Source organism: Stigmatopora nigra, unplaced genomic scaffold (assembly GCF_051989575.1).
Source record: "Stigmatopora nigra isolate UIUO_SnigA unplaced genomic scaffold, RoL_Snig_1.1 HiC_scaffold_26, whole genome shotgun sequence".
NCBI lineage: Eukaryota > Metazoa > Chordata > Actinopteri > Syngnathiformes > Syngnathidae > Stigmatopora > Stigmatopora nigra.
In genome coordinates this window covers 133,640-147,698 of record NW_027551605.1, presented here as the reverse complement: position 1 = coordinate 147,698, position 14,059 = coordinate 133,640, and the positions used below count along the sequence as shown (strand labels likewise).

Below are 14,059 nucleotides of genomic sequence, written 5' to 3'. Positions count from 1 at the left end.
TCATCATAGTGTGGAAATATAACCTACATATATGCAATGCAAAGCTTAAAAAGTACATGTATAAGGCGAATATAACCACAATGTGTGGGTGTATGTTGAAACCATTCGACCTGCGACACAGACCACGTGACGTTTCAAAATCAGTTATCAAACCTATAACGTTCAACAAATTATTCGCGTATGTCCATTTATTAAATGACGCGATTTATTATTGCTGTTAATACGAGGTTTACTGTATTAGTGAGTTAAGGTTATTGTACAGTATTTGTGTCGAAAGTGCTCTTGGACGTACATCCGACGTTTTTGGACGGAGGCCTAGTATACTGAGCATGCGTACTATCTACCTCGTTTTCCGTTCAAAAACGATGTTGCATGAACAACGCTGCGTTGTCGTAGTTTAGCTAAAGTGATCGAGAACGCCGCTACAAGTTTGCTAAAAGAGTTGATGGAAGCTTCTGGTAAGATTATGCACATATTATTCTCGTAATGCAACAGACTTAAGTATATAAAGATCATAAAAAACAGTAGACGGTACCGCGCAAGGAAGCGCGGGGCTAGCCATTCTAGAGAAGTCATTGGCTGTGACTATGTCCTGGAATTGCAATGGCGCATTGCAACACGTAGAAAAATTATAGACACGAGAAGGTCACCGACAATCAACGCTCCCGATCACTATGAAAGTGTAAATCGTGGAATTTTCTTTCACAACCCTAAAGTGGAATCATTTATTTTCCCCAAAACATGTATTTAAAGACAACTTTGGTCCACGTTCGCCGCGATGCCTTCCAGGAATTAGACATAAACAGAGGCCTATTTTGGGTTTCAACTTTGTGTATCTACTGTCGTGGATGTAACCACAACAAAGCAACAATAATAAGATCCACCATAATGCGCGCACTTTTATCAGTGAAACATGTTATTACAGCGTGTTTAGCCAAAAGTTGCCAAGTACTCTCTGATCTAGCTGGTCCAGTGACTAGTCGTAACGTATTACATTCATGGACACGTATATACATGTGTACTTACATCTCATATTTTAACATGAACAAATAAAACCCAGCCTGATGAAAAGATATACGTTGATTAGCCTTAACAGACCTAGATTGATTTATAGTAAGTGAAATTGAAAGTAAACACGGTACATTTTATACTATTAGTAATCTCATGTAAAAGTAGCTGCTGGTTTGTTGACAAACAACAGAACCATTGGGTACAAATATCCATTAGCGAAGTTGAAGGCAATTTGTCCAAATGCAGTTGTGGCAAAAATATATAATATACAATATAATAACACTTTCTTGTGAAAAGAAAGACCATTTCAACTAAACTTATATGCAATTGTTTTAGCAGGCATTCACGTCCCTGAAGAACCTACTACTGGAATGCTGGACTCGGAGCCCCGTGCCATGGCGAGTAACGGGGAAGCGTACCCTCCACCTCCTCCTCCTCCCCCTCCTCCACCACCTCCAGCAGCCTGGGCCATGGAACAAGCTGCCCCAGAGCCTAGCATAAATTCTGCTAATGGGGCAGGTGACCACCCCAACCCTCCATTGCCCCCTCCACCACCTCCTCCTCCAGAGCTGGGTCCCGCTGAGAAAGCTGCCGATCAATTTCAGATGGCCAGTGCGCCACTGTGTCCAGATGAGCAGCCACCACCGCCGCCACCGCTTCCCCCGCAGCCCCCGGAAGAGCCGCCCGAAGAAAAAGCAGAGCCTATGGAGGCTCAACCAACCATACCTGAAGTCACCAGTCAAGGTAAGAAATCCATTCAAATACTCAAACGTGAAATTGGATAACAGTTAGGAATCGCCATTTCATGGTTGCCTTTTGATTTTCTTCCAGGTGGCGTGGTCGTCTCGCAGGTGGCCGATGACGGCATGGAGCTCGAGGAAGCCCCTAAAGATGTAACTCAAGTGGCTAATGTCCAGGTAGCTGCCACTCAAGAGGCAGGTGCCCAGGAAGCTGGGGCTCAACAGGCCGCAGTTCCGGAGGCCGCCGCCACCGCTCAGCAGCCCACCACCCAAGAACCAGTCGCCGCTCAACAGACCGCTCCATCAGAAGCAGCCGGTGATCAACAGGCCACCGCTGCTCAAGAAGCCGCTGCCGCCGCCCAACTGGCTTTTGTTCATACAGAGCCGGAGCTTCCGAGCGAGTTTGAAAAACTCTTGAAAGGATGCGAGGAAAGCCCGGAAGACTTTAACTCCTGGGTTTATTTGCTGCAATATGTGGAGCAAGAGGTAAATACAAATGAAAAGCTTAATCGGGTAATAGAGAATAACACAAGCCATCTTCTTCCTTCAGAATATTCTCCAGGCGGTGAGGAAGTCATTTGACGTTTTCCTGCTGCGCTATCCCTACTGCTACGGCTACTGGAAGAAGTATGCCGACATCGAGAAACGACACGGCAACATTCACGTGGCGGAGGAGGTTTACCGGCGAGGTTTGCAGGCCATCCCGCTCAGCGTGGACCTTTGGTTGCATTACATGACCTACATTAAGGAGAACTCTGACAGGAACGACCCGGAGACAGAAGGACGCATTCGAGCGTGAGTAGCAAACACTTCCAAGTCTACCTTCCCTGGTTAACATTTTTTTTAGTATTAAAAACAAATCAATTTAAAATATTGTTTCTTTTCCAGGGCGTACGAACATGCTGTGCTGGCGGCCGGTACAGATTTCCGCTCTGATCGTCTTTGGGAATCCTTCATCATCTGGGAGACAGAGATGGATAAACTGGCCAATGTCACGGCAATCTACGACCGCGTCCTGGGCATCCCCACACAGCTATACTCCCAGCACTTCCAAAAGTAAGAAAGACCAACTTAGCCCAAAATACTATAGTGGCTAAAATGTTGACGTTTGCATTCAGGTTCAAAGATCACGTCCAGAGCAACCACCCTAAACACTTCCTATCCGAGGGGGAGTTTGTCCAGTTGAGGCTAGAGCTCTCCAACGCCAACCTGGCAACCATGGCGGGAGACGACGCGGAAAAGCCCGCCCCGAAAGACGACCTTCCGCCCGGAACGGAAGACCTCGCCGACCCCGCCAAGGTACGCGGCCGGTCCTCAAAAGCGTGTAGGGAAGCGTTTGTAAAGCACGACAAGAAATTCTGGCGTTAGATGGAGGATGCCTGTTGTCCATCATGAAGTGGATTGAAAGAAGAGTTTGAAGAGTTGTCTTTTGTCGGCAGCAAAGCCAAAGACAGCCAAGGGGGGCTTCACGCTGGCATCCTGTCAGGGACGCTCGCCCTTAAACTAAATGGAACAACCCCTTGGAGGCCCCTTGACCCGCAGCACCTCCACCTAGAGGTTGATATGCAGGGTGCATATATACGCTCCCCCTCTGCAGGCCTCTTGTCTCTGGTGATGTAAATCTATGGCTGCGGGACCTCCACCGGCAGCTATTACATCCAGTGGAGCAGGTGATTGGTGTCAAGCCCGCTAACGCACCGTGCCATGTCTGTGTTTCCACCTAGAGGGTGACGGAGATCGAGAACATGCGCCACAAAGTGATCGAAGCCCGACAAGAAGTGTTCAACCACAACGAGCACGAAGTCAGCAAGCGCTGGTCTTTTGAGGAAGGGGTAAGGATTGGAATTTAAAGGAGACTTTCATTTTGGTTGTTTTCTATTTTGAATGTCTAACTAACAATTCAATTGGTTTATTTTTTTTTTAGATCAAGCGACCATACTTCCACGTTAAAGCCTTGGAGAAGACCCAACTGAACAACTGGCGGGAATACCTGGACTTTGAGATGGAGAACGGCACCCCGGAGCGTGTGGTTGTTCTCTTTGAACGCTGCCTCATCGCTTGTGCTCTCTATGAAGAGTTCTGGATCAAGGTATCAAGACGTTTTTCTTCCCTTCCCTCCGCTTCTACTCTCGCCGCTTCCCTGCATTCCCCAAAGCCCCACACCATCGATGGCAATCACACGGAGTAAAAGCAGAAAAACCGACAAAAAAAAAACACGACGAACCGTCCTTCGCTCTCTTTGCGTGTAACGTTGATATGTGACTGTATCTGTTGTATTAGGGGATGGCCAGCTTGCCACACAAGATTTGACTGCAGCATTTGCCAACTGCATCTTCTTCGTCTCCCACTACCTTACAGAATCTTATCTAATTGGTTCCATGAAGGTGCTGATGGGTTTACACAGAAAAATTTTAAGAACGATCTTGTCAATGTCGCCTTTCGCCCGCCGTCCGCGAGCCTGAAAATATAAATAGCGTGTCTTTTTCTCTGCCTTTCTTTCTCTCTCCGCTTTCCTGTCATCTGCTCGCTCTCCTTCCCACTTTCTCTTATTTTCACGCTATAAAAGTATGCCAAGTACCTGGAGGGCTACAGCACCGAGGGCGTCCGGCATGTCTACAGGAAGGCGTGTACCGTGCACTTGCCCAGAAAGCCGGCCATCCACCTGCTGTGGGCTGCCTTTGAAGAGCAGCAGGGTGAGTGCTGTGAAAATGGAATGATAATGACATGCACTCTCGGTAGTAGTATTAATGTACTCGCCATTTTGCTCCTAATAGCCAACGTGGAGGAAGCCAGTGGCATCTTGAAGAACCTGGAAGTGGTGGTACCCTGCTTGGCCATGGTCCGTCTCCGGCGAGTCAGCTTGGAGCGTCGGCGTGGCAACCTGGATTTGGCAGAGTCATTACTGAAAGATGCGGTGGAGACGTCCAAGACCACCAATGAAACGTCATTTTATGCCGTTAAGCTGGCACGACAATTTGTTAAAGTACAGAAGAGCTTGAGTAAGGCTAGGAAAGTGCTGCTGGATGCCATCGACAAAGACCAGGTAGCGACTTATAAAAAGTTGTGCAGCACAATGAATCCTAAAACTCAACATCTTCTAGTTTAAAAGGAAAACATTAAAATTGACATAGACGCACATTTGCCAAGCCCTCTACTGCTTCTTTCCTCCCCAGACGAGTCCGAGACTTTACCTCAACCTGCTTGAACTGGAATACAGCAGCGACGTAACTGAAAACCAGGCCGAGATTATCGCCTGCTTCGACAAGGCCCTTGGAAGTCCCATGGAGATTGAGTCACGACTCATCTTCGCTCAGCGCAAAGTGGAATTTCTCGAGGACTTTGGCACCGACATCCACACGTGAGTTTTTGCAAACCGTCGTCACCGTGTGGGGTCTCTGATGCTTAACCGGGCCTCAACTGTGTTTCAGTCTGGTGGCCGCTTATGAAGAACACCAGAACATGCTGAAGGAAGTCGATGCATTAAAGACAAAGGCAGAAAACGGCTACGACAGCTCTCAGGAACCCGATGCCAAGCGGCAGCGCATGGACGAAAGCGCCATGGCCGCCGCTGCTGCAGCCGCCGCCGGTGCGGACATGCAGGCCAACAGTGCGTACAATTACAACAACTGGTACCAGGTGGGATTCTCCTTAGTTTTGTATTCTCAAAGATCATGTTTATATTTGCCATCACACGAATGTTTAATTTTTTCTTTTCCCCCATCTGCTTTTTAGCAACAGTATGGCGCCTGGAGTCAAAATTCATGGGGCCAGTACAACCAATATGCCCAGTACAACCAGTACTATCCTCCTCCTCCCACATGATGGATGTGATAGTGATTTTGGTCTCTCATTGGAGAATGTGTCTAGCTTTTCAAAGACGACCAGCACCGCTGTTCCCAAACAATTTGTTTTCTGGTTTCAGTCAAGCTAATAATTTCAAATACATAGCTACTGTTTGGACAAATACAAGTATACACATGATGCATGTTGTTTGTTAAGACAAGCTTCCCCTGCTCCACTCTGTTCTCTAGATGGGAAGACTTAGTTTCCCCCCCATTTTCCTTGTGGGTCTCTTTAAAATTTGAATAATTTTTAATGTGTTTCAATAAACACCAAACGATGATTTCCTGTTTTATCTTTTGTTTCTCTTGATTTGCTTACATAATAAACAGATTGTTATACATATGTCTCCGTGTTCCATCTTCAGTCAAAATAAGTCATGTTCAATAGTCCAGAATCATGTAGATATTGTATACAATACATGGATTAACTGTGTTTTAAATGTTAATCTTTTTATTGAGTCAGATGGCCTGGAATAAAGGTGAATTGATGCTAAGTACTAATCAAAAATGTTACTCAATATTTGGTCATCTTAGTGTACTAACATTCTATACTGTTTCATAGCACCAAGACCACAAATATCAGGACTACTTTTACGTCATCTCCAAGACATGGACATTGAGTTGGGAGGACAAAGTACCCCGATGAGCGCGGTAAGCGAGTCACCATCTTTTTCACATTCAATATGGGCGTGGTGCTCCTATCGTCCACGGAAGTGCGTAAATTACGCACATGCGCGGCTTCCACGGAAGTGCGTAAATTACGCACATGCGCTGTACCATTCCTTTCAGCATTCTTTTCTGTCCAGACCGTCGAGCGTTTAGCACGCCAACGAGGTGAGGCCCGGAGCGATTTACTGGTATAAGTGCATTTTTATCACGCTAACGTGAGTCTTTTTACGGATCGATTGAGCCTACAACGCTGACAAATCTGTTAGTTCAATGCCAGGTTGATCATACCGTCAATATTTTACGTTTGAGCTTAATTTCTTTCCCCAGCTGTGTCGCATGTGACTAGCTATCTTAGCATTCGTGACACGACGCCGCTCCTCTTTTGACTTGAAAGCTATCTTAACATTAGCGATACAACTCCGATCCTCATTTGGCTTTAATCGTATTATTGTCCGCTTTCTCTCCTTTAGTGAGTAGTCTAGCAATACTTTTAATTTAATCAAACAAAGTCAAGATATCGCCCGACAGTTTGATAGGTTAAGGTTCGCTCCAAAATGGCATCCATAGTCATGACTTAGTTTCTGGTGTTGTTTGTAAAGAAAGTTTTCAATGTGAGTGCTTAACAACCGTTTCCAATTGGTAATTGTTCTGATTTATACATGGGTACTATTCTATTTAAGCCAACTTTCTCCTACTTGTCAAAATCAGGCTGTATATTTAATCGCGTTGTCTGGAAAGGGAAAAGAATAACACGGAGCGATCTCTTTCCTATAATTGTTTGGCAACTTCCAAATAGCTTTGTTTAATCAAGTTACCCCATTTTTTTAGGATAAATATGCATCAGGCTGTTTATTTAATCGCGTTGTCTGGAAAGGCAAACTAATTCCACGGAGCGATCTATTTCTTATAACTATTGTTTGGCAACTTCCAAATAGCTTTGTTTAATCAAGTTTTCCCATTTTTTTAAGGATAAATATGCATCAGGCTGTATATTTAATCGCGCTGTCTGTAAAGGGAAACTAATAACACCGTGCGATCTCTTTCCTATAATGATTGTTTGGCAACTTCCAAATAGCTTTGTTTAATCAAGTTTTCCCATTTTTTCAGGATAAATATGCAGCTCTTTTTGCGCTCCAAGAACACCCATACCCTCGAGGTTACAGGAGAGGAGACTGTGGGCCAGATTAAGGTAAAACTAGTAAAAGATGCAAGCCTATCTGTTGAATGTCCAGTTGTTATATATGTTAACTTTGACTTTTTTGTTGCATGAATGCACTAGGCCCATGTCCAGACTCTGGAGGGTCTTCAAGTGGAGGAACAAGTAATTCTCCTTGCAGGTTGTCCACTTGAAGATGATGCTACTCTTGCATCATGTGGCATCTCTGAGCTCTGCACTTTGGAGATTGCCGGCAGGCTTCTCGGAGGTTAATGTATTTGTTTATTGTAGAATATCCAAGTGTTTATCCAGATAAAATAAAATCTCAAAACATTATCATCATGTGTTACTGATGTGGTATTTGATCTATACCACCATTGTGATGTTTTACTGAACATTACAATTTGTTCTATATTGTGACTCACTTTCCCTCACTATATAGGTAAAGTCCATGGCTCTCTGGCACGTGCTGGCAAAGTGAGGGGACAAACCCCTAAGGTATAGACTATTTTTAAAGATTAAAACTTCATAACATAGGCTCCTTAAATGTACAAATCTGGTCACATTATTTGCAAGTAATTTTCCCCCAGTAAAATTTTGATTCTTTATTTTTTTTTCCAAGTGTTTTTTCCCCACTAATATTCTGGTTCAATTTTTTTCATAAGTGTTATTCCCCCAATAGAACCCTGGTTCATTTCTTTTTTCTAAAAATATCTTCTCCCCAGTAGGCCCATCCATTTCTTTTTTTTTCAAGTAGTTGCTCCCCACTAATATTCTGGTTCAATTTTTTTTCCTAAGTAGTTTCTCCCCACTAATATTCTGGTTCATTTTTTTTTTTCCTAAGTGTTTTCTCCCCACTAATATTCTGGTTGAATTTTTTTTCCTAAGTGTTTTCTCCCCAGTAGACCCCTGGTTCATTTTTTTTTTTCTAAGTATTTTCTCCCCAGTAGACCCCTGGTTCATTTTTTTTTTTCTAAGTGTTTACATGTGAATGTTTAAGTTTTATTTTTCTATGTGTGCAGGTGGACAAACAGGAGAAGAAGAAAAAGAAAACTGGCCGTGCTAAGCGTCGCATCCAGTACAACAGACGCTTTGTAAATGTGGTGCCCACCTTTGGCAAGAAGAAGGGACCCAATGCCAACTCTTAAGTTAAAATGTTTTACTGTGAATAAAATATTTCAACTTGAAAAATTTCTTGCATTTTTTTGTTTGATAAAGACAAAACACATGATTACATTTAAAAGCTTTTATTTTGAAAAACTTGAGTAAAATGAAGTAATTCCTCCAGTCACCAGCAGGAAAAACAGGAAATAAAAGCTCCAGCTTTTATTTTGAAAAAGTTTGTAGATTGGTTCCCGTTGGTGGTCCAGCATCGTAAAAAATCGAATCTTCTCCACCCTCTGGTGGAGAAGATTCGAAAATTGAAAAAGGGGGGGTTAGTACACAGTTAGTTCAAAAAACAATGAGAAGGGCTCACCTTTTATTTTGAAAATCTTGTAGTTCCTCTTGTCACCAGCAGGAAATCCAGAAAATAAAAGCTGCTTTTATTTTGAAAAAGTTCATAGACTGTTCCCATTGGTTCTCCAGCATCAGTAAAAATGGAATCTTCTCCACCCCCTGGTGGATTTCTGGAAAACAAAAAAAAAGGGGTTAAGGCACAAAGTTAGTTGAAAAAACGTAGGACAGGCTTACCTTTTATTTTGAAAAATCACAAAACTGGTTCACCATCCAGCACAGAAAATTTAAGGTGTCTGAGGCTATCTGTTCATATGCAGAAACCAGGTCCCCTTGTGGAATTCTTGAAAACAAAAAAAAGGGTTAAGGCACAAAGTTAGTTAAAAAAAAATCAGAATGGCTTACCTTTTATTTTGAAAAATGAAGGTGTCTGAGCATCTGTTCAAGGGTGGAATTCTGTAAAGCAGAAAGGGGTCAAATCACAAAATAAAGAAAAGTTTCATATACAATGTTTTACCTTTTATTTTGAATACAATAAAAAAAAACTCAGATTGGGAGTTACTGAGCCTATCTGTAGATAGGCAGTAAACCTAGTCTTCCTTAGGAGGTTAAGGAACAAATTAATGGCCAAATTAGACATGCCTAACATGGGGTTAACAAATAAATACAGACTAGGACCAAATACACTTACATTTAGCTTTTTTTCCACAAAACTGCAACAGGCAATATTAGAGACTAAAACATGATCTTGATCATGGTGGAAAATAAAATAAAACTCAGATTGGGGGTGCCTACACGTATCTGTAGATAGGCAGGAAACCTTGTTCCCCTTTGGGGGAGGTTAAGGAACAAATAAATGGCCAAATTAGACATATCATTCTGATATGAAAGTTCAGTGGCTTGATTTGCTATTTAGCTGCTTCAGTCAGAAAGAATAAAAAAAAACAATGTAAGGGCCCCTATCCATTCCATTTTCCATGTCTCCCTCCACCAACACTTAAATCAAATGATCAAGCTCCTGGGCAGCTCATTGACCATAAGATTCAGGTGGGAGATATGGAGAACAGACTGGATGGAGGCCCTCAAGGACCAGAGTTGGGGAAGTTTGTCTTAACACCTATGTTTAGCAAGGATTTGGTAAACTTGGGTGGGTGCATAAGAGAAGAAAAATACTACCTGAACCACAGCTTCTGGCTTGACAGTTTTTCACCAGCTTCGTCCCTTCTTTCTCCATGACTTTAAACATCTACAAAAAACATCACAATTTGATTAGGTTAATTTATTTGACAATTTTGACGCATAAATGGACAAGTTTCTTTATCAGTCTATCATTTAAAATCCATTCTTTTTTTAAAAGAATGCCAAAATGTCATTTATCTAATTTTTCTCCTCATACACTGAATAAAAAAAAATATTTTACCATGCAATGTTTAAACTAGAGTCAAAAACGACCCATGCACTATTGTTGATTGAGGGAGTCTTACTTTGGTTGTCTAAATCAATTTTAGAATTAAAAAAAAAAGTCGAAGCCCTTTAAGAAAGTGAAGGGAAAGGGTATATATTATTTACACCACTAGGTGGCACTGGTGCGAGTTATCTACATAGGTTGTTGCTATTAAAAATCAACGCCAGACTAGTTAGTATGTTATCATTCAAAATTTAAATCAATCGTGATGAAAAAGCTAATTGAACGACGCCGTGAATAATAAACGCTGACGATTACACGGATCTAGAAAATAAACTATTTTTTTTTAAATATGACTCGACTGACAAATCATTCGTTTTGGCATCGACACTCTTTTTTGGCAACATTCTTGATGTTTACCATCAGAATGTCCTTGATGAGCAACTGAATCACGGAAAAGAATGATTACGTTTTAAGCAAAGAGCTATAGTTAACGGGATGAAGCCAATTTGTTTGCAAACATTTTGCAGTCGCCATTGGCGTGGGGTTACACCACGCTAACCAAGCACGATCTGGTCGAAATGCACTCTCAAAACGAGATCTGCAAACGCAAGTGACAACTTACTGCACGCACTGCATTGTCGTAAAGAACTTAGATCAGGTCTTTCTTCAGAAAATCGTCACTTCTGCACTGCTCTGGACAGCAGTCCCGAAACCGGATACTAGCTCATGGACCAATTTAATAGTGGCTGCAGCCAATTGATTTCTGACCTTCGTAATGCGCATCAAAATAAGAGACACGAGAAAAACGCATTGTTTTCATCATAACGTGTATTAGCAAACTATTATTAAGAAAATAACGCCTATGTTCTTCAATATTAATTGTTTTAAACGATCGATGTAACGATTCAGATTGGCGACAGGAAGTTAATACATAGAAGGAAGAAAAAACGGTCGCGCCCTCCAGTGGCTCAATGTTGTTGTTGTTTCTTTTTTTAAAGGACTTATGTACTATACAAAACATGGGCTTTTATTGATTAAATAAAGTCTTACTAAATATATGGTCTCTTTTGAATCCTTACTATTAATGGTCATTGTTTTCAACAAATAAAAGCCTAATATGCATTATTTTGTTTCACCAACTAATACAAGATAACCCTTGCTATGCATAGTAATTCCTCTTATTAAATTATGTATATATCTATTTACAAAAATCATTTTAAATACCAGAAATGTTGATCTTCTGTTATAATCAACAGATAATTTATTTGCATGGGGTCTGTAGACTTATTTCTATTTAGAATATTGACAATGGAATTATCGCAGACGTCAATGGAATTGACGCACAAACCTATGACTTGACTTGATTCATGCAGTTTATTTTTTTCCCCACACAGTGGCACTATAAACACACTATGATAGTGTTGCACAGACAAGAGTTTCAGTATAATAATTATATATTTGTATGTATATCTTTCTCTATTATAGTCAGATCCCAAAGTGCTACTAGAACTTCATGGCATTAAAACAATCAAATACATTTAAAATAACTTAAAATGTCAGTTTAATTTCAGGCCAAACAAAAGCCAAACATCCAATAAATGTCTAAATGTGCTTTAAAAAATACATTTTAAAATATTATGGTAAACTGACATCAATAACAAAAAAGTACCCCATAGTGCTTATTATCATTTTTTTTTAAATATACATTTTAGGCCGGCTGCAATTCCTTGTTTTTTGTATAATAATTATATATTATTATATACAATTTTTAAAAGGCCTAATCAATGAACCTGAAGACATTTTAAACATAGACTAAGTTATAATGAAAGCAGTAGAAAATAATCATTTGAATGAATGAATCTGTATTATTACCTTCATGATGAATTTGCAGTCCAAATCCACATTCCAAGTCCCAAAATCCACATCAGGACCAGGACCATCTTGACACTCATTCCACTGGTCAATGTCCTTCCTGGTTATTATTCTGCTCACTAACAGGTAAGATTACTTCTGTGAGAAGGAAGAGGAAGAAAAAAAAAGACGTAAGGAGGTGTTTCATAAATACTAAGCAGAATAAACATGTTTTCTTATCAGCGAGCCGCTTCGCTGATACATTTTGCACGTCGTGCTGATGGAAGCCGGCCGGGGGATGAAGATGGAATTCCAAAGCAATTTTCAATTACAAAAAAAAGCTCTCACTGTGTGTGTGTGTGTCAATGCTCTTCTTAAAAACAGGGGCTCACAAATGGAATCCAATTGTGAGAGAAAACGCTGCATTCCAAGTTTTGACAAGACCTTGTGATCCTTTTTGGACATGGAAGACTGTTTTCCATTTGACATCTTTATAAGCTTACATTTGAAGCAAACTTTTATTGTTGTAGTCCACTTAGGGTGTTTTAAATAAGGCATGTCTAATTATTTGGAATGCCTGATTCAGAGAAACTTTTCACGAATCATAATTGTTGGGGTACACGTTAACCAAGTGCTTAGAAAGTATTAAATTAGTCAGAAAAGTTGGCTAAAAAAGGTGACAATACAATTGAAAATATCCCTGAATAACAAACTTGACAGCAAAAGTTAAAATACAGCGACTGTGCTAATTAAAAAGTTAATAATATCGACCATGAAAGTTGTAGGAAAAGTTATAATTAAAAGTGTTTTTGTGTATAGGGTTATATTGGAAAAAAGTGTTAAACAGATGGGCAAACGCGACACCTTGTGATGCTATTGTAGCTTTTTAAAATAAGCAATTTTTGCCATTTTTTTTCTTCTGGGCTTGGGATAGCGCCTCATCCACTAATCAGGTTGATTTGGCGGCATACGAGCGGGAGCTTAGATGTGTCAGGGCAGGCGTGGGCCCACATTGACATGGCAGATCTGGCGGCTCAACCCTTCCAACAAAGCCACTGTGGCTTACGGGCAAAAGAAGCGGCAGCCAATGCTTGGGGATTTCTCACCTGCTGCACCACAGCTTAATCCTTTTCTTTGACAAACACCACCACCAAAAACACAAAGACAAAAACGTGGCAGGGAAGCGACTTTCAATGGTTAAAAGCCATTCTAATTTCTCCAGTCGTTGTTCTGTTGAAAAGTTGACAAAGAAGGAACATGATGTCAATTGAAAATCACGTCCAAGAAAAATGTAGAAATCTACAAGGACAACAATAGACAAGAAAATGTGGTAGAAAACAAAGAAGCAATGCAACAAATGATCAGTCGTGATATGAAGAAGACATTTAAAAGGTCATCCTAATGATTTGAGCCACAAACATTGAGTTAATAACAGTCAGGATGGAAAAGCACTCTTAAAAATGATAGGAATTTTCTTAAGAAAAGTCAAAAAAATATTTAAAAAAAACTATTTAGATTAGACATGGGCAAACTATGGCCCGCCAATGTAGTCCTCGGGCCCACAAGTTTGTCCACCCCTGTTTTAGATCATGTTGAGGCATGGGATAATAAGTTTGATGCGAAAAATGAGAAAATAGGCAAAGGTTTAAATATAAAAAAGGGCAAATAGAAGTAGTTATTGTAGTTAGAAAGGTGGCCATAACTGTTCCTAGTGTTGACTAAAGTAACAACAAAAAGCAACACTATCTATCAAATCAGTTCAAGTAAAGCACCGTATTGTCTGCACTATAAGGTGCACCTAACAGACTTCAATATTCTCAGAGGCAAAAGTAGCAGCTAAGTCTAATGCAAAAATGACAAAAAGGTTATCTCAAAATCTTTTGACATTTCCATCATACTATTCTCAACCCACGTGAGTAGCAAGCGC

The 14,059-nt window shown here is 40.9% G+C and overlaps 3 protein-coding genes across 7 annotated transcripts in view; 2 read left to right on the top strand and 1 right to left on the bottom strand.

Moving 5' to 3' along the window:
• Nucleotides 1-292: 292 nt before the first annotated feature.
• Nucleotides 293-5,932, top strand: prpf39 (PRP39 pre-mRNA processing factor 39 homolog (yeast)). 4 transcript variants are annotated; one of them, XM_077711404.1, is made up of 14 exons: nucleotides 293-458; nucleotides 1,348-1,409; nucleotides 1,617-1,755; nucleotides 1,843-2,237; nucleotides 2,302-2,546; nucleotides 2,640-2,807; nucleotides 2,870-3,050; nucleotides 3,476-3,583; nucleotides 3,676-3,840; nucleotides 4,318-4,444; nucleotides 4,526-4,794; nucleotides 4,925-5,109; nucleotides 5,180-5,387; nucleotides 5,484-5,932. In XM_077711404.1, the coding sequence occupies exons 1-14, from the start codon at nucleotides 446-448 to the stop codon at nucleotides 5,571-5,573; spliced, it is 2,355 nt and encodes a 784-aa protein (XP_077567530.1). In that variant the 5' UTR covers nucleotides 293-445; the 3' UTR covers nucleotides 5,574-5,932. The 4 variants fall into 4 exon arrangements, with proteins under 4 accessions (XP_077567530.1, XP_077567528.1, XP_077567529.1 ...); XM_077711405.1 differs by having other exon boundaries at nucleotides 305-458; nucleotides 1,351-1,409; XM_077711402.1 differs by having other exon boundaries at nucleotides 1,348-1,755.
• A 372-nt stretch (nucleotides 5,933-6,304) lies between these two features.
• Nucleotides 6,305-8,609, top strand: faua (FAU ubiquitin like and ribosomal protein S30 fusion a). Of its 2 annotated transcripts, none has more exons than XM_077711454.1 (5): nucleotides 6,305-6,427; nucleotides 7,370-7,451; nucleotides 7,542-7,686; nucleotides 7,861-7,916; nucleotides 8,441-8,609. In XM_077711454.1, exons 1-5 carry the CDS (start codon nucleotides 6,360-6,362, stop codon nucleotides 8,564-8,566), a joined length of 477 nt encoding a protein of 158 aa, XP_077567580.1. In that variant the 5' UTR covers nucleotides 6,305-6,359; the 3' UTR covers nucleotides 8,567-8,609. The 2 variants fall into 2 exon arrangements, with proteins under 2 accessions (XP_077567580.1, XP_077567581.1); XM_077711455.1 differs by having other exon boundaries at nucleotides 6,411-6,450.
• A 40-nt stretch (nucleotides 8,610-8,649) lies between these two features.
• The window catches only part of LOC144192384 (MAM domain-containing glycosylphosphatidylinositol anchor protein 2), a 135,177-nt gene continuing 129,767 nt past the window's right edge, over nucleotides 8,650-14,059 (bottom strand). Inside the window, exons 1-6 of the transcript XR_013325109.1 lie at nucleotides 10,904-11,206; nucleotides 10,050-10,119; nucleotides 9,279-9,329; nucleotides 9,111-9,216; nucleotides 8,896-9,046; nucleotides 8,650-8,818 (exon numbers count right to left, since the gene is read on the bottom strand). The gene's annotated coding sequence lies outside the window, so the exon portion shown is untranslated. Of the gene's footprint in view, nucleotides 8,819-8,895; nucleotides 9,047-9,110; nucleotides 9,217-9,278; nucleotides 9,330-10,049; nucleotides 10,120-10,903 lie in introns of the transcript that reaches the window.